The sequence below is a fragment of the Camelus bactrianus genome, chromosome 10, assembly GCF_048773025.1.
Source record: "Camelus bactrianus isolate YW-2024 breed Bactrian camel chromosome 10, ASM4877302v1, whole genome shotgun sequence".
In the NCBI taxonomy this organism is placed as follows: Eukaryota; Metazoa; Chordata; class Mammalia; order Artiodactyla; family Camelidae; genus Camelus; species Camelus bactrianus.
Window position 1 is genome coordinate 41921355 of NC_133548.1, and position 22926 is coordinate 41944280.

The 22926-nt window shown below is 35.5% G+C and overlaps 1 protein-coding gene and 1 pseudogene across 4 annotated transcripts in view; one reads left to right on the forward strand and one right to left on the reverse strand.

Moving 5' to 3' along the window:
• Window positions 1-22926, forward strand: part of SBF2 (SET binding factor 2) — a 382671-nt gene that overhangs the window by 186123 nt on the left and 173622 nt on the right. For all 4 annotated transcript variants that reach the window (XM_074372406.1, XM_074372407.1, XM_074372408.1 and 1 more), the window contains exons 6-8: window positions 669-774; window positions 21576-21708; window positions 22765-22873. In XM_074372406.1, the coding sequence (XP_074228507.1) occupies window positions 669-774; window positions 21576-21708; window positions 22765-22873 (348 nt within the window). The remainder of the gene's footprint in view (window positions 1-668; window positions 775-21575; window positions 21709-22764; window positions 22874-22926) is intronic.
• Window positions 17383-18876, reverse strand: LOC105076804 (5-hydroxytryptamine receptor 1D-like; annotated as a pseudogene).

The following is a 22926-nucleotide window of genomic DNA, read 5'->3' on the forward strand; positions in this document are numbered from 1 at the left end:
GTTGTTTGGTTTTTGGGGTTTTTTTTTTTCTTGCCTTTGCCTTTTTAACTGTCTGCTGTCTTTCCTAGTATCTTTTGGTTACTGTTAATTTTTTTTTCCCTCCTATTCTCTCCTCCCTCATTCTCCTATTTCTGTTCCAATGGCAAAATATGAAATGTGAGTTTAGTCACGATTGGACCTGAACTTTAATGCAGCCAAATTGTTTTATGAGCCTTTATTATGAGGCAGTTTTTTGTTGATATGATTTTGTTTTATTTTAATTAAAAAAATGCTTTTTCATTGTGGCCACTAGAAATTTTAAAATACACATGTGGTTCATATTATTATGCTTCTTTTATTTTTCTGGTTTTATTGAGATATAACTGGCTTATAAATATTGACTTTTAACATTTTACTATTTTTTAGTTAAGTATTATTATCAGTGATTTGTGTATCTTTTACTAAATTTTCAGTTTTCAGCTATGAATTTTCTTGTACCATATTCATTTGGGCACAAAAGTAACTTGAATGTTTTTGGCTGTATTATTGCCAGTGGCATCTGTTTATTGGATCTTACATGGTCATCATCTGCTCCAAATTTGAACTTTAAAGGGATTTTTTTAATCTCAAGAAAATGTCTGAAAAGAAATTGTTTTCATGTTTGTATGTGTTCTCCCCTCATTCTGCAGAAGCTGTTTTCCTTGGGTGCAGGAGACAGACAGCTGATCCAGACTCCCTTGCATGATAGTCTTCCTGTCACAGGCACTAGTGTCGCTCTCCTGTTCCAGCAGTTAGGTATGTCTTGTTCTCCTATTTTCGGTGTTCTTATAGAAGCCTATGAAAAAAGATTTATTTTAAGGTCGTATCACCTGATATCACTCAGGAAAATAGAAAGCAAACCATTAAATACCTGATATATAAAATATGTAATTATGTGGGTTCTAATCTTAACTAGTGCTTATTCTTTTTCTTTTTTTTTTTTTTTTTTAATTTTTAACCCAGGCCCCCTTTTGCTCTGGAGTCAATCAGCCTTTTAGAAAGTACACATATTTTCATTCTGCTTTAAAAGATGAATAGGTGTAGTATATTTTGCTTTTCCTTAGATGAACTGCTTTTATAGAAACCTTGTCAGATAGAACTAAAAGTCCCATCCTTTTCATTCTACCATCTGTATTAGGACTTTATCTCTAATTTTCTAGCAATGACTAGGATAAAGAATTAGGAATAGGACACTAGAAAGTGCCTTCTGTACATTGGATAGCTTATACTTCATTAAAGGAGTAATATAACTTAAAAGTAAGGGTGTTTCAGACCAGGGCTGCCAGAGATTGCCACTTACTTTACCTCTTACTTGTCCTTTATATGTACCTATGTATGAGTGTCCCACTCTCTTTGATACTGTCATTGTTTTCCAACTGTGTTTGTCTTTTTCTAGTTGAACTGAAACCTTCCCTTTCCTGGAGCTCCTACTCTACTTCTCCAGAATTCTTAGTTCCTTACACAACAGTTCTACCTTCTTGATTCCCTCCTACCTCATGTTGAATTTTACTCCCTGCTCAACTCTGAAATTTATCACTTTTTTCATCAGTGTCCCCATCCTTATTCTTCTGCTGTGACTTCAGTCAAATTTAGAAAGCCTTAGAAGAAATTAATGTAAATACAAATAGAGTTTTCTAGTATCCCAGTAAACATAAATGGTGATACCAGTCCCCAAGTAGTAGTTCTTCCCCATTATATCTGCCTCCCCTTCAGAATTTAAACTCTTAAAAATTACGTAGGTCTTCTCTCCCCTCCTGCCCCCCAGGAAGTTTCTACACATTGAGTCATCTCAACTAAGTTTAATTAAGGCTATTTTCTTTAATGTGTGAAATAGGTACTCTCTTCCTGGTGGCACTTACTTCTCCAAAGAATATCCTGTTGATTAAAACCTCCCTCCACAAACTTTTGGAAATTTTAGGGGTTCAAAGATTATCTTCAGCCTGTCCATGGTCCCTGCTAATCACTGACTTAATTGATTTTAGCCAAGCACTATTCACCTGACCTTTTTCATTTAGAAAGGGCTCTATACCTCTAAAGAGTCAACCAAAGATAAAATTTACCATGAAGAGGAGTAGAAGGATATGACACAAACAAAATTTCACATTCCCAAATGCTATCATTTATCTTATACTTAATGAATGCCTTATAAACCTCTTACGCTTTTGAGTTTTTACAGTGGTTTTAAGGGGAGGGCAGGGATTGTTATTGGCATTAATACCCAGGACCCAGGCGATATTAAACATTCTTAATGCATGACATACATGCATCAGAAGAATTTTTCCTTAAATACCAGTAGCACTCCCACCAAGAAAAACTGCTGTAGATAAACATTTATAAAACCTGGACCTCTCTTCCAGTAATGGTGTCTTATGTAATTCAGACTCGCCCTCTTAACAGTGACTACTAGGAAAGTGATACAAATATAAACAACATCTACTTGAAAGCATCAGAGGTAATAAATAATGATCAAACCACAGTCCAAGAGAAGAAGAAAACCTAGAGAAGTGAGCCAGACATTTGTCACCACTTTTTCCCAAGCACCTCTTGATTTTGGAAGAAGTTACTGAAAAACTGATCAGCACTATTGATATACCTTGGGGAAGAGGAAAATTGGAGTTCAGGTTTTACCAAGGGAGATTCTTATATAAAACTCTTATGCTTTGAGTTGGGACCATGAAGGACTACAACATAGGAGTGGGTAAATCACAAGCAGACAGTCCTCCTGAGGAACTGAAGTACAGGTTGAAGTCATCTCAGTTCTTTGAAGTGGATTGAAATGATCCTTGATGCTTCTCTCTCTAGCCATATAGTAGGAATGAAAGTAAATCCTCTCTGGAGCAAGATAACTACATTCTAAGCCTCCAGTATGTCTACAGATTTAATATGTATGCTCAGCACTCAATCAAAAGCAACCCAGAAACATGGGGACTAAAGTTATCTGAAAATAATATAAAAGAAACCGTAGACAATATAAAAGGTCCACAGGGGCACCAAAAATAGTTATCAGATATTAAAATAGCTGTGCTTAAATAGTGAAGGAGAGAAACAGTCAAGAATGAGAATTTGGGGAGTGCTGTCAGCAAGATGGCAGAATAGGAAGTCCCAATCCTTGTTCTCCTGCAAAAACATCAATTTAACAATGATATACAGACCAGAATACCTTTGTGAGAATTCTAGAAGCCAGTTAAAAAGTTATGGTACTCCAGATGATCACAAGAGCTAAGAACAGCCACATTGAAATGGTAAGAAGAACAAGGTCACTTTACCTGGTCAGCCTCCCCCCAAAGCTAGCACAACTCAGTACTGGGAGAGAATGCCCAGCTTACAGCTTTTCCTTGGAGGAAGGGGAAGGAGAATAGTGAAGTATCCATCCAATGATCTGGATTTATAGAGGGCTGCCCGAGGAACTGGTTTCTGAATTGCCTCATTAAGAGCACTGACAGAATTAACATAGTTTGGATGCCTGAGGGCCACTGAGAGCAAAGAGGAGTGAGGGGTAGCTTGTTGCATTGGGAGATGGCACACCATCCATTGGGAAGGAGCGTTAGCATTCCAACTTTTTCAGAGGACTGCCTGAAGTGGAGGAATTGGAACTTTAGTTCACTGCTAATGGGAATGTGAATGGGAGAGCTACCTTGGAGTAAAGTTTGGCTTTTTAAAAAGGTTAAACCAAATAATCCAGCCATTCCACTCCTAGGCATTTACTTAAGGAAAATGATAGCATTGTCCATAAAAATATTTGTGAATGTTCATACCCATATTTTTATAATAGTGAAAAACTGGAAACAAGCTCAATGTCCATAAACGGTAATGAATAATGGTGATAGTAATGGATAAGTAATTTGCAGTATATCCATACAATGGAATACTACTAAGCAATATAAAGAAATGAATTATTGATACATATTACCACATGGATTAATCTGAAAATAATTATGCTCAATGAAAAAAATCAGACAAAAAAGAATACATACTATAAAATTCAGTTTCTCTAAAGTTCTAGGAGAGCTTCAAAAATTACACTAATTGCAACTGGTTGAAACCCAGAAAATATTTTTAAATCCTATTATCATAATAATATTATCATAATAATATTAAAATTAAAAAATTATTACCTCACGTTATGACAGGGAAATGATTTGTTATCTTGAAAACTCATCAATAACAGAAAGGAATCAAGCATTTATTCTGCCTTGCTTGTATGAACTATAGTACAGGGTAACCCAATAGTAGACGAGGGGAATTGTCTGTTCTTAGAAGTATTCTATCAATAAATGAAAAAGAAGTTATTGAAATAGGGCATCATCATTTCACAACCCCCAGTAAATGAAGATCTAAGCATCAAGAACTCTTATCACAAGAAGAAAAATAAGCTGATATTATATGTCTACCTGTATTTTTGCCAGAGAGATTAAATCTGATACTGCTCACAGGAAATACAGAAATGGGGAACACATTGCACTGAGAGACTGCAATTGGCAAAATCTAGGCTCTCAGAAACTATCAGTCAAATGTCCAGGTTCTTTGACAAATAAATTATATTATGAGGAATGGAAAGGAAGGGAGAAGGAACTTCTAGATTAAAAGAGATTTAAAACACATCCCATTTTTAATAGAGTGAGATTGAACTATAGCGTCTAGGGATGCACACTTGGGTGATAAAAATGCCTATAGGAAAAATCAGGAAAATGGTTAATAAAGTCAAGATAATGGTTACTTATGGTAGTAGAGAGGTGGCTGTGATTAGAGGCAAATAGAAGGGGCTTCTAGGGTTGCTGGCAAAGTTCTTTCTTGACCGAGGTAGTGTTTGTAAGATAATTTCTTAAGCCGTTCATTTGATTTGTGTGTTTTCCTGTATTTGTGTTTTATCTTACAATGAAAATGGAAACTTGAATAGCTGTTTAGCTCTTCATATGTATACCTTTTATATTTAAAAAAAGCACAATGTTGACCAAATTGGAGATTTTATCCTCAGATAACAAAAAGTCTAGTGGTAGGCAGGGACCGATGTATTGATTCTCAGATATCTTCAGGGATATGGAAATTCTACTCTGTGTTTTTCCCTTGTTTGTTAACAGGGAGTTTTCCATTATTAGCCTGGGAGTTTCAAGATCTGCCTTGTCTTATTCTTTGCGTCCTCTATATCTGGCATAGTGCCTTGGGCACAGAAAATCTCAATATTTGTTGAATAAATTAATAGCCAGCCATAAAGAAAATGGCAATCATATCTCCTAGGAGAGTTCTTTGTCTGGTTGAAGTGTGCCAGAACACATGATGATTAGCCATTTGAATGTCAAATTTCATTATTTTACTCTCTAGTATTTTGAACTTAATTATCTTTTGCTTACATATTCAAAATTTAATTTTTCAGAGAAAGAATGAGGAAAAGATAAGCAAGGAAAGGAGAAAGAAAGATGCCTCCAAAACAGCATTGTATGCAGAGTTGTAGCTCCCAGAGCATGTGGTACTGATAATTCTGTCTAAAGGCATGCTCTTATCACTGGTCATTTTGGTTGGGCTGTTGTTAAAGGCCAATATTAGACCATTATCAGAGTTCATTACCTGGGTTGGGGGTGGGGAAGTGGTGGTGGATTTTACAAAGTACAGACAGGAAGCAGATGAGACTATAAGATTCTTTTGTAGCCTTGACTAGTTTTCCTGTGAAAGGTCTAAATGTAATGATAACATTTCCTTGGTTCTTTTCTCCAAGGATTGTTTTGATAATGAATTTGTTTTCCACAGTTTCAGAGGTCTCTGTGTTGGCCTGAAATAGTTATGTGGACTTCTGCCATCATCTATCTCATTCCTTATATTTTCTGTTAACCACCTTCGTCTCCAACTTGCCATCTATTTTATTTGTTTGTATCTTTTTGTAGTCTATGTGAATTGTTTTTGTTACCTGAACATTTGTGCTTTAAGTGTGGAAAACTGTGGGGTTTTTTTTTATGTTAATAAGATTGTATTCACAAGAACTGGTTTTTATAGCCCCTCTGATTGTTTAATCTCGTCTATAGCTGTTTAAGTCAGGTATCCCTCCTTGACCCAAATAATTTTGTGAAATTCTCATGACAGTTTTTGTCATATATGTTCACTTATAATTTGGATTTTAACTACATACTAGTTTTAGAATAGTTATTTCCCAGTTTTTGTAGTATACTATTTATTAGACATTTTTAAAGTCACAGACTGAAATAATCTTGGGCCTAGCCATCATTCCTCTGTTTCCATAGTAAAACAAAATTAGTCATGTATCATCTGTGTTTATTGAGATATTATTGACAGATAACATGTAAGTTCAAAGTTTACAGTGTGATGATTTGATGCTTATATATATTGCAAAATATTACCACAATAAGATTAGTTGACACTTGTATCCCTCACGTAACTGTCATTTCTGTGTATGTGCTGATAACATATTAACATCTACTCCCTTCACAGTTTTCAAGTGTATAATATAGTGTTGTTAATTATAGTCACCATGCTGTTCATTAGATCCCCAGAATTTATTCATCTTATACCTGGAATTTATACCATTTGACCAATAGCTTCCCACTTCTGCCACCACGTAGGCCTTGGCAACCACCATTCTACTCTTTATTTCTATGAGTTCAGCTTTTTTAGATTCCATATATAAGTGAGAATATAGTGTATTTCTCTTTCTCTGTCTGGCTTGTTTCACTTAGCATAGTGCAGGCAAGGTCTATCCATGTTGTCATGAAAAGCAGGGTTTCCTTCTTTTTTATGGTTGAATAATATTCCATTGTATTATATATACAATATTTTCTTTTTCTATTCATGTGTTGGTGGACACAACAGATGAATGTTTCCATATCTTGGCTGTTGTGAATAATGCTACAATGAACACATGAGTGTAGATACCTCTTTAAGATAGTTATTCCATTTCCTTTGGTTATATAGGATTGCTAGACCATATGGTAGTTCTATTTTTCATTTTTTTTGAGGAAACTTCATGACATTTTCCTTCATCCTTGTTCAATTTACATTCCTACCAACAGAGCACAAGAATTCCCTTTCCTCTTTTGATAATACTTATTTAAGCTCGTATAAAATGATATCTCATTGTGGTTTTCATTTGCATTTCCCTGATGATTAGTGAAGTTAAGCATCTTTTGATATACCTTTTGGCATTCATATGTTTTCTTTGGGAAAAATGTTCAAGTCCTTTTCCTACTTTTTACTTTTTTTTTTTTTTTTTTGGCTATTGAGTTGTACGAGTTCCTTTTATATTTTAGATGTTAATTTCTTACCAAATAGGTGGTTTGCCTATGTTTTCTCTTATCCCATAGATTTCCTATTCATTTTGTTTATTTTGCTGTTTAGAAACTTTTTAGTTGGTGTAGTCCCACTTGTTTATTTTTGCTTTTGCTGCTTGAGCTTTTGGTGTCACGTACCAAAAAATCATTGGCAAGACCAAGGTCAGGATGCTTTTCCCCTCTTTTCTTCTAATAGTTTTATAGTTTTAGTTCTTACATTTACATATTTAATCCATTTCATTTTTTTTTGAATGGTATGAGATAAGGGTCCAATTTCATTTTTTTGCATGTGACTATCCAATTTTTCCAGCACCATTTATTGAAGAGACTGTCCTTTCCCCAATGAATATTTTTGGCTTCTTTGTCAAATATTAGTTGATAGTGTATGTGTAAGTTTCTTTCTACACTCTCAATTTTATTTAATTGATTTATGTGTCTGTTTGTCTGCCAATACTATACTGTTTTGATTACTGTAGCTTTGTAATAGTTTAAAATCAGGTATTGTGATACTTGCAGCTTTGTTCTTTCTCAGGATTGCTTTGGCTATCCAGGGACTTTGTTTCCAATGAAGTTTAGGATTGATTTTTTTTCTATTTCTATGAAAAATATCATTAGAATTTTTTACCCCCCTCCCGAAGACTTTTTTTTTAAACATTTTTTAATTGAGTTATAGTCATTTTACAATGTTGTGTCAAATTCCAGTGTAGAGCACAACTTTTCAGTTTTACATGAACATACATATGTTCATTGTCACATTTTTTTTTTGCTGTGAGCTACCACAAGATCTTGTATGTATTTCCCTGTGCTATACAGTATAATTTTGTTTATCTGTTCTGCATATGCCTGTCACTATCTACAAATTTTGAACTCCCAGTCTGTCCCTTCCCACCCCCCGCCCCCTTGGCAACCACAAGTTTGTATTCTGTGTCTATGAATCTGTTTCTGTTTTGTATTTATGTTTCTTTTCTTTTTTTTTTTTTTTTTTTAGATTGCACATATGAGCGATCTCATATGGTATTTTTCTCTCTCTTTCTGGCTTACTACTTTACTTAGAGTGACATTCTCCAGGGACATCCATGTTGCTGCAAATGGCGTTATGTTGTCATTTTTATGGCTGAATAGTATTCCATTGTATAAATATACCACCTCTTCTTTATCCAGTCATCTGTTGATGGATATTTAGGCTGTTTCCATGTCTAGGCTATTGTAAATAGTGCTGCTGTGAACGTTGGGGTGCAGGTGTCATTTTGAAGTAGGGTTCCTTATGGATATATGCCCAGGAGTTGGATTCCTGGGTCATATGGTAAGTCGATTCCTACTCTTTTGAGGAATCTCCATAGTGTTTTCCACAGTGGCTGCACCAAACTGCATTCCCACCAGCAATGTAGGAGGGTTCCCTTTTCTCCACAGCCTCTACAGCATTTCTCATTTGTGGACTTTTGAATGATGGCCATTCTGACTGGTGTGAGGTGATACCTCATCATAGTTTTGATTTGCATTTCTCTGATAATTAGTGATACTGAGCATTTTTTCACGTGCCTATTGATTATTTTGTATTTCTTCCTTGGAGAATTGCTTGTTTAGGTCTTCTGCCCATTTTTGGGTTGGGTTGTTAGTTTCTTTCTTATTCAGTCATACGAGCTGCTTATATATTCTGGAGATCAAGCTTTTGTCAGTTTCATTTGCAAAAATTTTCTCCCATTCCATAGGTTGTCGTTTTGTTTTACTTATGTGCACAAGCTTGTAAGTTTCATTAGGTCCCATTTGTTTATTCTTGCTTTTATTTCTATTGCTTGGGTAGACTGTCCTAGGAGAACATTTTTGAGATGTATGTGAGATAATGTTTTGCCTATATTTTCTTCTAGGAAGTTTATTGTATCTTGTCTTATGTTTAAGTCTGATCCATTTTGAGTTTATTTTTGTGTATGGTGTAAGGGAGTGTTCTAGCTTCATTGATTTACTTGCTGCTGTCCAGTTTTCCCAACCCCATTTGCTGAAGAGACTTCTCTAAGACTTTTGATTGCATTGAATCTGTAGGTGGTTTGAGGTACTATGGAGATTTTAACAACATTTAAAAACGTTTAACAATTAACAATTATTAATAATTTTAAGGGAAAATTTTTGACATCCTCTCTTTTTGCCTTCCTCTGGAAAAACTTCTGTCTAATGCTATACAATTATTCTTGAAGTGACATTAACTTTTATAAGAGTATCAAGAATAATTTATGTTCCTAAAATAGGAGAAGAATGCCAGAGGAAAGAGTGAAGGCTTGGGTTGTGCAAAATTGTTCTCTTTAAAGGTAACACATTTAAGAAGAATATATTGATTGGTAAATTTATGAACCACATGATTAATGCATCAATTGTAGAAATTTTTGTTCTTTTTCCTTAAATGATCAATATCTAGTGCCTTGGATCATAATGCTATTTTCATTTGATTTCCTAGCTTTTTCATATAGCACTATTACTTGGTTTAATCTTATTCTCAATTATAATGGGAAAAAATGAAGTGTCATTTTCTTTCTCAAAATATGTAGTTAAAAAGATAGTTGGAGAATTTGTGTGCACAAGGGTTTAGACTAGTTACTATGAATGGCATATTGAGCTCTAGGTAGAAAAGGAGGAAATAGGACTTTTAGTGTTTTATTGTAACTATATTTATAATTAATCATTTTTTGACAGCTTGAATGTTAGGTATTTGTCTTGGGGATTTGAAACAAATTAAATCTTCTCACTATTCTGTTCTGGAGCACTTTTCTGAAGAAAATTATTACCATGTGTACTCTATTCCATGGTTCTAAGGATTTCTAGGAAAGACTTTCAATTTAATTTTTTTGTAGTAAACACCAAAAGAATTAAAAACTAGTGGAAAAACAGATATGTTTTAAAAATTAAAATACAATATAATTAGCACAATAATAGAATGCCAAGAATAATACAGTGTAATTAGTGCAATCCTAGAGCTACCAAGAGCCAACTCTTACTAGCTATAAAAGAGGAAAAAGGACATCCCAGGCAGAAAGAACGTAAGCAGTGGTATAGAGCCATGAAAGGCCTTCATTAAATACTAAGATGTTTGATGAAGCTTGAGTGTTCAGAAGTAGTCAGAATGTTATTAGGAAATTGCTTGCTTTAAAAAAAAATTAAACATTAAATATTTATGCTGGTTTTGTAAAGGAAGCCATTTTTAAAATAATAAAGATTGACAGTCATTGACCAATGGGGTACTTGTTGACTAGTGTACTACGCTTGCTAGAATTACACATAAAAAAAGTATGTGTTTGATACATGATATCATTTGAGGATAATTCGGAAGAATCCTGATTAAAAACTCTTCTCCATTTTCCTTTTATGATGTTTAAATGCTATCATTAAATAGCTACCTCTGTCTTTGAACTGAGTTATTTTTTAATGAACGCAAATGCTTTGAGGCAAGATAGCCATTAACTATTATCCTTCATTGTCACAAAGTTCTTGTCTAAAATTTCATTTTGCTCTTTAAGCACTTTAGAGATTAATATTCTTATAAAATGTGATTATTCCAGTAGTTAAGTATGCAGTTTACAAATGGTGGCAGGATGAATTATCCTCTTTTCTATGCTCTGTAGCATTTTGTACAGGTCTATTTTGTTGCATATTAACTATTTGTTTACCAATCTGCCAACTTCACTGAGTTGTGAAGATTACCACATTGCTGAACTCTACTTATAAGCATGTAAAGTGTATTTAATTCATGTCACATTCAAGGGAGTAAGCCCCTGTCTGTAACCACTAAAATATACCTATGTACAGTTGCTGAATTCAGTTACATTTCTTAATTAATTTTTACTTAGAAGATTTCCATTTATAACATCTTTGGAAATAATATACTGAATTTTTAACAAGTATTAAACTTTGCTTCTCGGTGATAGTTACAAAACTAGACTATATTATCTATATAAAGCTTTAGTTAATCTGTGAGGGTAGGAATATTGTTTTTCATTACTGTACTCCTGGTGCCTGGAGCACAGTAGCTATTCAACAACTGTTGATCAAATGAATGAGAAATCTCATTTTTTATGACTTGTATTAAGCCTTGACGACTATTAAAATTTTTTTCCATTGTGGGTTGACAGAACTATAATAAATTGTTTAATGCTTTCTGAAATATAGCCTGTTTTGAAAACCATGGCCTTTAATTCCTCAATTTGCCCATTTGAAAGCTGAGACACAGTGTTCTATTTATGCAACATACATTATTCACAGAAGGGGAAGATTCTGGAGAAAAGTTTTTGGTGTTGTTTTTTCAAAACAGGAAACAAATACATTTGTTAATGTTTGATGCTATGAATTTTAGAACTTTAACCCCTAAAGAAAAGTTAAGATCAGGAAGTAATTTTTCAGAATGTTTTACTATTTGAATAATCAACAGGATGTGTATGTACTGTTGTAGTTAAATCAGTAGTAATTATCACTGGAATGTTTGTTTTCATATCATCTTCTCTACTGTTGTTGTGTAGCTTTGTATGGACATTGGCTACCGAAGACTAGGAAGCAATTCAAGGTTAAGTAGAAGACTGATTATGACTAGTAGTTCAAGGAAATTGAATTTCTAAATAACTGTAGCTACGAACACAGCAACAAGTGTCGCTGGTTAGGAACAAAAACTTAATGTAATTTCTTAAAATATTTGATATTGTGAATTATCTAAAAACTAAGAAAGCAGATGATATTTAAAAATATAAAATTTAAGCAATACTTCAGTTAGTCATGGGTAAGTTATTCTATATTACGTTAAATAATTTTCTGGATAATGAAAAACTTGCCCTTGAAACACTAGAATATTGTCTCTAGCTCATTTCTAATACATTACTTTCTTAGTGAATATAGTGTAATATTTCACCCCTTGATATCACAAATTGATTGTTTTTAATGATATATGTAGGATAGAGTCCCTTACAACTGCATGCCTTCTTCCTTCTTTGCAATTTTTCTAGTGCTAATTGATGCGGACTGTGAACTTTATTTTCTGATGGATTATCTTTTTTGTGGGGGATTACAAAGGGTTCAGGTAGGAATGGAGAGGGAAATGTTCTTCCTCAGTCTTCAGAAAAAAAAGCTTAGACTCCTTCCCAAGATATACAAATTCTTCATGAACCTGCCCTTGGCAGAGAAAGTGCTGGATTTGGGAAATCATTTTATAGTCATTATAGTGAAGGCTGATTTATGCAGTAACTCAAAAAATGCTAAATCTAGGGAGAAATTTTGGTGAGGAACACGGTGTTTGCATGGTCTAAAGTGTCTGACCGCAGATTGCTTATTAGTTGCAAGGGAAAATATGAGGTACACATTGGAGAAATTAGACCTCATTAAACAAAAGTTTGGGCGAACAAAATTGACATTACCAGGGACAGTAATTCTGAGTACAGCAGTGTGAAGAGTTCAGAAATTCCTTTCCCCTAAGAACCAGTATAAAACTAGACAAAAATTGTTGAATACAACTATTACAGTGCTCTGGAAATGGACTAAAAGCAAACAACAAACTCAGAAGCATTTATTCATGCTAGAACTTTGGATAAGAACAGTAGAAATCTGCACTGTTCTTACCTGGGGTTGCTCCCATCTTTCCCAAATGTCAGCTCTGTCAGTGACAAATAGTTTTACCAGGGAGGGGCTGGCCAGAAAACCAGCAGCTTTGATGCCTAAAGGGTGGAAAGCTTAAGCCCACAACATCATTGTCAGTAAAAATAGTATTGAACAGTGGGAAATGAAAGGAAGAAGTCTCTGACCCTACTTGTCGAAGTTGTAATCCTCTTTGAGGGTAGCGGCAGACCAGCCATAAATTAACAGGAAAATCTTGGCAATGAAAGAGTCATTGAATGGCTAGATGAGACTTCAGACCAAGATGGCAACATAAGAGTCTCCTGAATTTCACTGTTTCACAGACAGCTACACTTGGAGCAATTCCCTATGAGAGAAATCCAGAAACTAGTTGAGTGACTCCTATACTTTGGCCTCCTGAGAAAATTACCCACATTGAAATTGGTCGGAAATATTGAGATACACTCTTGCCATAAACCTCACTCCTGGCACAGCACCATACAATGGAGAGGGAACCCCCAGCTCCCAGCTTCTCCCTGCAAGGGTTTGGACAACATATCTTGCACACCAACTTTTAAGGCTCTCACCTGAGGGATGGTCTTCCCAAACTCCGAGCTCTGAAAACCAACAGAACTTGCATTCATGAGTCCCACAGGACTATAGCAAACAAAGCAGTTCTTAATGAATGCATGAGCAGTCACCGTGGTTATCCCTCTGAGCTCAGTGCAGAGGGAGCAGACAAAAACACCCATGTTTCCCTAAAAGGTATGTGACTGAATACTTTACAAAGTTCAGATTCTAGTTAGCATGAATCTAGGTGCTGACTGCTGTCCTCACCAGAGCCTAAAAGAAAAAAACTCACTTCAGCTTTCATGGCACATAAAGACTGAAGGTAAAGGTATGTAAAAATATATATCATGCAAATAGAAAACAAAGGAAAGCACAGATAGCTATACTGATATAGACATAATGGACTTTAAGCCAAAAATTGTAATAAGAGACAAAGGTCATTATATAATGATAAAGTAGTCAACTCAGCCAGAGGTTATAACAATTATAAATATTTAGGTACCCAACACCGGAGCACCTACATGTATAAAGCAAATATAACAGATCTGAAGGGAAAAATTGACAGCAATACAGTAATAGTAGAGGACTTTAGCACCCCACATTAACAGTGGATAAATCATCCAAAAAGAAAATCAATAAGGCAAATAGGACTCAAACAATACATTAGACCAGATGGACCTAACAGACCTTCCATCCAACAGCCGCAGAATGTACATTCTTCTCAAGCACAAGTGGAACACTCTCCAAGATGGATCGTAAGTTAGGACACAAAACAAGTCTTAAATTTATGAAGATTGAAATCATATCAAGCATGTTTTTCAGCCAGAATGGTATGAAACTAGAAATCAATAATAATAAAAAAACTTGTAAATTCATTGATGTGTGGAGTTTAAACAACATGCTCCTGAACAATCAATGGATCAATAAAGAAATCAAAGGGAAATAAAAATTATCATGAGACAAATGAAAATGTCAACACAAACACCAAAATTTATGAGATGCAGCAAAAGCAGATCTAAGAGGGAAGTTTATAGTGATAAATATCTACATTAAGAAAAAAGGAAGATCTCACATAAACATCCTAACTTTACATCCCAAAGAACTAGAAAAAGAACAAATGAAACCCAAAGATAGTAGAAGGAAAGAAATAACAAAGATCAGAGCCAAAATAAATGAAATAGAAAGTAGAAAGACAATAGAAAAGATCAATGAAACTAAAAGCTGTTCTTTTTTTTTTTTTTAAATAAATAAAATTGACAAATCTCTAGCTTGACTAAGAAAAAAAAGAGAAGACTCAAATAAATAAAATTAGGTATGAAATGGGGCATTACAACTGATACCACAGAAACGCTAGGGATCATAAGTAACTACTATGAACAATTACACACCACCAATTAGATAACCTAGAAGAATGAATAAATTCCTAGAAATAAACAGCCTACTAAAATGGAATGATAAAGAAATAGAAAATCTGAACAGAGTAATTACTAGTAAGGCGATTGAATCAATAATCAAAAAGAAAAGTCCTGGACCATATGGCTTCACTGGTGAATCCAATCAAACTCTTTGAAAAAATAGAAAAGGTGGGAACACTTCCAAACTCATTTTATAAGGCCAGCATTACCCTGATGCCAAAGCCAGACTTGGACACTGCAAGAAAAGGAAACTGCAGGCCCACATCCCTAATAAACATAGATGCAAAAATCCTCAACAAAATATAGCAAACCAAATTAAACAATATGTTAGAGGGTCATACACCATAATTAAGTGGGATTTATTCATGGGGTCCAAGGATGTTTCAATAAGCAAATCAATAAATTTTTCTTTTTAGAATGGCTAATTTTATGTTATGTGATTTCGCCTCAGTAAAAAAATTTCTTAAAAAAAATTTCTTTAAGATTGTAGAAATGCTCCATGTTTAAGAACAAGACATCTAAGTGGAATATCAAGCCTAGAATGAATCCTGACTGTAGGGGAAAAGCTCCAAAGAATATCATCGAGTCAGTGGACAAAAATTGGAATACGGTTGTAAGATTAGACTTAAAATAATGTGATGAAGTTAAATTTGCTGAGAGTGATAATAATTATTTGGTTAAGATATCTTTATTAGGAAAAATAGATGGAAGTAGTTAGGGGTAAATCATGATGTCTACACTCCAATTCCTCGAAAAAAAAATTGTGTAGTGTAGAAAGAGTCAGAGAGGGCATCCTAGCACAGGAGTACAAATGTTAAAGCAATTGGAGCAAAAGTTTAACAATAGATGAATCATGGTAAAGGGTAGATGGGTGCTCTGTGCACTATTCTTATTCTTGCAACTTTTCTATAAACTTTAAATTATTTCCAAAGAAATATTTGTAAACAATCTATGTATCTGTGGTCTAGTTTAATAAATATAACATCATAAATATATTTGAAACCTCTTACATATGCCTACTCTTCCCAGAGATAAATACTCTCCCGAATTTGGTGTTTTCAGTCCTAGCCATACCTTTATTTACACTTTGTATGTCTTTATATCACTGTCTATATATAGTAGAGCTTTGTACACTTTTAAGCAAAATATAAATGCTATCATTCTATAGAATCACTATATACCTTACTTTCCTCCCTCAGTATTATATTAGGGAGAGCTATTCATGTTGATGTATGTAGCACTAGCCACTAGCTCTCCTTTTTTCACTGCTGTCAGGGTATCCTAAAAGTCTTAGTGATGTTTTAATCTATCTTAAATTCACAAGTATAAATACTAAAAACCTACCCACAAAATCCTTATCACTTGAAAATTGTTTTTAAATTTTCAGATAATTATTTAGTTTTATAAATTTTGAATATTAAATTTTTAGTTTTAATTTTTTGTTTCAGTCAGCAGTTGACATCTTCAATCAGAGGAAGCTTAATAATTTTATAGTGTGATTTTACTGTAATTTATTCTTTCATTCTTACATTTAGTATGTGCTCACTTTTTTCATTACTTAAATACTTCTGCAATGTATATTTTTATACTTATCTTCTTGGATACATAGGAGAGAGCTTCTGTGATAAATAATAATGAAATTACTGTAATAACTAGGTCATCAAGTATGTGCATCTTTTTTTTTTTGATGTCTCATGCTTTTTATTTGACAAGACTCAACACCTTGAAATCTCTAATGAGAATGGGATGTAAAAATACAATACAAGGGAAAAAAGTTCAAAATGTTGTAAAGCTTGGTAGGTACAAATCTTGTCAATCTACTTCATTGGGGGTAATTGTAGGTTTTCACTTCAGAACATTAAGATGGTGCAGAGACATTGGGGAGGGAGGATGGGCACAGGGTAGCTGATCTGGTTCCAACCATCCCACTCCCCTGCCCCTGGCTTCTGAATTTCTCACTGTCACTCTGTATCTTTGGCACTTTAAATGCTGGATCTCTCCTCATGAACAACTGAAAGAGACTCCATCTAAGAAGGACTCAATGGAAGGAATACTTGAGAGTTATTTTCCAATCAAGGTGCCACCCAGAATGGAAATCCCTCCAACCAACTCCAAATTCTCTTTCCAGGTCATTAATCTCATCTACCCTCTTTGGAGCGGTATACAAAACTTAGGTAGACCAGAAAGCCTCCCACTTTGAGCCTGGGGTCTACCTACAGAGTTAGGCAGCTTTCCACCTGAATTCCATCAATGGGAAATGCTATGTGTCACATTCCTTCCAAAATGGATGAACCATGAAAATATTGTAATAAATGCCATCTTCAGTCTTGTCCCTTTTCACAGAGCTGCCCAACTTTTGGTGGCTGAGGTCAAGAAGAAAACAGGAAAAACAGAACATTGTACAATTCTATTGATTGAACCAAAACCCAAGATACCAGGATTAACCCAACTCTCAGGAAAAATAAAAAAGACAGTTCCAATTGGATTACAGGACATAAAAGATAACAGGTCACCACCAAATAAGACTAAGAGGCTTTCCGGAAATGGACAACTTTCTGAAATGCTTGCCAAAACTCTTCCTTAAACACAGTACAGATTATTGGATTGATGAGGGAGTTTAAATAGCCTAGCCAGGTGAAAAAGTAAAAAATGGGCTGGGTGGATCCAGCAGGAGTCCTGGCAGATGGAGAGGACCAGAGATGCAACAAAGAAGGGCAGCCAGCAGACGATGAAGGCCCCCAGAATGATCCCCAGGGTTTTAGTGGCTTTCCTCTCTCGAGCTGCCAAAATCCTCTTGCTCTCCAGGACGCTGTCAGCAAGCTTGATTTTCACGTGGTTGAAAAAGAGAGAGGAACCGGCGGAATGAGAGTGCCTCTCATGAAGGCTGGGGTTGAGCGAGCAGAGCGAGGACCCCGCTGAGCCTGGGATGAACTGGGCTGTGGTGAAGCGCTTCCCTTAGAGCAACGACGGGTTCAGGATGCGGTTCCGGGCGGCCGTAGAGGATGACAAGCAATACAAACGGGATGTAGAAGGCCCCACAAATGGAGTAGATGGTGTAGGAGATCTGAGAAGTGTTCACCAGGCAGTCCGACATCTCTTCATGAGCCTTGGCCTGCAGCCAAAAGAGTAGTAGGATGGAGATGCAGGCGGAGATGAGCCAGATGATGGCAATCATGGCGGCCGCATGGCCCGCTGTCCTGCGTTTGCTGTACTCCAGGGCGTCCATGATGGCCCAGTACCTGTCCAGAGCAATGACAGATGCAGGATGGGGGTCGTGCAGCACGTGATGTCCGAAGACAGCCAGATGTCATACAGGATTTGGCCAAAGCTCCAGGTGTGGGTGGTGGTGTATGCGATGCTGATGGGCATGACTAAGATGGAAACTAAAAGGTCAGTCATGGCCAGGGAGCCAGTGAGGTAGTTGGCTGGAGTGTGGAACTTCCTGGTCAGGATGATGGTGGTAAGCACAAAGGCGTTGGAAAGGACTGTGGCCAGTGTGATGATGGAAAGGACTACTGCAAGAGAAATCTTGAGGGCTTGGAGGGTCCCTGGATCCCAAGCTTCTGTTCTGTGGCATTCAGGGATCTGTTAGGAGCCCCCTGGAAAAGGCCTTCCATTGACTGGTTTGGCGGGGACGTTCTAGGAGGCTCTCTTCCCACAGACTCAGACACACACAGCTCCCTCTTTCACAGCTGTCCAGCTCACAGAATAAGGTCATCCTTTTGTTTCTTGCCATCAGAAGGGACCACCTTGCAAAGACCTCGACTCTTTAAAGAACACGTTGAAGTGATTGCTGCGTGGGAATTAAAGGTCTTTCCCCAACCGGATAAATCCCAAGATGTCTCATTGTTCTGGAACTTTGCCCAGCAACTGGTCAGGCTTAGCTGGATTTGTTAGACATTTATCAGGATATCGCAACAGTGTAGGCAGTGCTCTGGGATTCTTGCCTTTGGCATTGTGGCTCCTTCCAAAGCTTGAGAGAGAAATGTGTTTAATGAGAACTTCAGAATCTCCCTCATCCTATTCTGAGAAGATTCTGGATTTCAGGTTGCCTCTGGGAAGCTTTCAAAACTAGAGACAAAAAGAAGTATCAGCTGATTCAGTGAGGCAGGCCAGTTAACAGCTCACAGCCTTTCTAGGTTTGTCTTGATACATCATGAGGTATTTTGGTTCCTGTCACACTGAACGTTTTGAGCCCGCTCCCGGACACGGACACGCAGGTGCGGACCGCGGGCTCACCCTTTTGGATCCTGCTATCTCGAGCAGCGCCTCATCTCCCTGCTGGCTGCCTCCTCATCTCCACCGTGCCCCCCAGCCGAGCTCCAGGCGCCACCCGCCCAGCCGTCCCAGGGGCTCTTCCCTGGCCCCTGCTCTCGCAATCCCCACCTTCCTCCGCCCTGTGGCTCCCACACGCTCCGCTTAAGTATGTGCATCTTAACTTCATTTGAATTCCTCACAGCAGTATGTATGATAGTTCCTTTTCCTACCACCCTCATAAAAACTTAGAATTGTCAGGCTTCAGTTTTGGCTATTTTGATAGGTTTAAAATCATGCCTCATTAATTTATTAGGCTGAACTTTTCTGATTATTAGGGTGTTGGAGCTTCTTTTCATATGTTTATCAGCCATTTTGATTTCCTCTATTGTAAATTTTAAGTTCATGTTTTTTTTCTGTTGCTGCTTTTTTTCTTTTGATTTTAGTGGGGCTTTTTAAAAGGATATTTTGGACTCTTATTCTTTTGTATACTTTCTAGGTAATTCAGTCTGAGACTTATCTTCATTTTTTATGTTATTTTTTGATGGAGACATTTTTAATTTAATATAGTTGAATTTATCAGTCTTTTCACTTATGATTTGTGTATTCTACGCTTTCCCTATCTGATTATAAAGATATTCTATGACATCTTTTACTAAAAGTTTTAACATCTTATAATAGTGACTCACAAAACCTTTCAGCTTATCAGTTTAGTAAACATTCTTGAGCGCCTGCTATATAGTAGATGCTGTGCTAAGTATGAGGGATACAGCAGTGTAAGGAACTTTGAGGAACTCACATTTTAATGAAGGGGACATCAGGCAGAGAGAACATGAGCAAAAGAAGCATGGGCAAAAGATAGCAAACTGAAAGAAGTGTTCTAAGAGCTGGATTAGTTCAGTACTGACCACATAGGTGGGGGAGGTTCCAACTAGATTGGAAAGATAGGAGTAAGACCATGGAGGCATTTTGACCTGGAGCTCAGACTTAATCTTGTAGGTTAAGTGCTTTCAAACAATTTTAGCATCAAAACCATAACCTCAAAAGAAATTAATGGTAACAACTATGACAATTACAATAATAATCATAATGTCAGCTAATATATCTCGATTATCTACCATGGTGCTATCTTGAGTACTACATGAATTATCTCATTTCTTCCTTATAAGCAACCCTGTAAGATAGGTTTTAATGTAATCCTCATTTTACCAACTGAGGCTCTTAAATATTAATATATAAAGCAAGTTGAAGCAAGCTTCTCTTACTATATTGCTTCCGCAGAACAGAATACATTTTAAATCACTGCCTAAAAGGATAAGAAGTTATTGAAGGGTTTGAGGCATGAAAGTGACATAATCAGACTTGTATTTTATGTCTTGTCATTCTAGAAACTGTCTGAACAAGGCCTGGATTAGGGAAACTAGTTATGAAACTCTTACATTAGTCCAAATGAGAGAAGATTAAAAACCTGAACTATAAGTTTAGGTGTATCACATGGGATAAGTTAGAAATGATAAGAGGATAGCAATTACTAATAGGCCAAGAAGAAATTTGCATGTGTCACATGAAGGAACAAATCATGGTAAATGGATACATGAAAGATTTTACCTTGAGAAAACTAATGGGAACTCTTGATTTAGTGGGTCCATATAATTGAGGTTAAACTGATATAAAAAATGATATATTAATAAAAAGGAGAAAATATGAAACAATGTACTTATTTAACTTCAATTTTTGATAGTTATACATTCTTCCTTTTCTAGAGTTGCCACTAAAAAAGTAGAAACAGAGCTTATAAATTCCATACTAGCAGAGGAGATAAAAGAAGAGCCAGGATAAATAGAAATCATAAAGAGAAAAAAATAGAGAGGTAGAACAAGTTATAAAAGTATAAAATAAGATTATAAATGTGTGTCTATATGTATATATAGATATAATTACAAGAATTATAAGTCAACTAAATGATCTAGTTAAAAGACAAAAGTTGTTTGCCTGGATTTTTTAAAAATGTCAACTATATACTGTTGCCAAGAAGTAGATAAAGGTTGAAGTAAAAAGATGGAAAAGAGATATCCCAGGAAAATTTAAACAACAAAACTGATGTGGTTATGTTAACATCAGACAAATAGTCTTTAAAAGGGAAACAAGTTATTAGAACAATGCCAAGTATCTGAAACAGGAATTTAAGTTCAGATCTTAAAGATGAAGTTGAAAAGAAGGTGATAGTGCATTTCCAAATAACTAATATGTTCAATGAGTGTTACACTGATTTGAAGAATAAAGACAAACAAAAGTTTGGGAAAACAAATACCTATAGGCTATATGGAATTTAAAGTTTAACCAAATACTTTTTTCACAGATTTTGAAAATACTGGCTTTTTCATTCCATGTCATTCTATGTTTGTTGGCTACACATACAAAAATTAAACGCATTTGGTTAAGTATTTGTTCTTTGTGTTTTCAGGAATTCAAAATGTCCTCAGCCTCTTTTGTGCAGTCCTTACAGAGAATAAGGTTCTCTTCCATTCTGCAAGTTTCCAGAGACTTAGCGATGCTTGTAGAGCCCTGGAATCTCTAATGTTTCCTCTTAAATATAGGTGAAGTTTTTATTTGGTATTTTTATTTATTCTCAAACTATGCACTACTTACTGATAATCAGTCAAAGTATTATAGCACAACAGTTTTGAACCACAAGGGCATATTTTACAAAGTTATGTTGTTACAAGAGTCATGGTTCTGATGGAAATCTAGCCTGGCATTTGGAACTTTTCCAAGTTGTCTATTATTGAATGTTGATTATTTAGTGAAAAAAATAATTAATTTAAATAGTATTGTCAGCAACATTTAATTCTCTTTGAATATAGTTGGAGATAAAAGTCTTTAGTGCTGTCTGGTTATTTAATATTAAGGAATTATTAATTTGGGAGGTTATAGTGGTATTATATAACGGTTTTATTTTTAAAAGAGCCTGTATCTTCTTTAGATATGTACTAAAGTATTTATGTATAAATGATATGATGCCTGGGATTTGCTGCAGATAATACAGTAGGGAAGAGAACAGAAGGAGTAGAAATATATATGTGACCGTGAGTTGGTGATTGTCAAAGCCGAATACATGTGGCTTTATTTTCCTTTTTTGTCTCTTCTTTGGGAGGGGATGAGGAGGTTAATTTTTTTTTTAACTCCTAGATAAGAGAGCATTCTAAACCTTAATTTTTATACTTTGCTATTCTTACTAACTATAAAAATCAGGTATAGAAAATGCAATTCGAATGATTGTTTTATATAGATAAATCATGACCAGTATTGAGGGAGAGGTCCCATCAGGGAGTCAGTGTTAGCATCTGACGTCAGATTTATATGTAAGGAAGAATGCTTCCAAGCAGTTTTACAAAGCCTAAAGAGACTGCTTGCCTAGGAGGGGTAAGGGATAAGGAAGCTGCCCTGGGTTCCATTTATTTTACCTGTTATATCAGGTCATATCTTTCACATGAATATTTTTTAAATCTTTTTTTCCTAAAAATTTAGTATTATTGGTAATCTAAAATTTCTAAACATAGGCAATCTAAAATTTATATAGCATAAAAATGAAAGAAAAATGTTTTTATTATAAAAGAACAAATATATCTCACATATATTTTTATTGTTTCCAGTTATCCTTATATTCCTATTCTCCCGGCTCAGCTACTGGAAGTTTTAAGTTCCCCAACACCTTTCATTATTGGAGTACATTCTATCTTTAAAACTGATGTTCATGAACTTGTGAGTATATTAAATTACCAGTTATTGAGGTCAGATGTTTATCATGTTTCTTT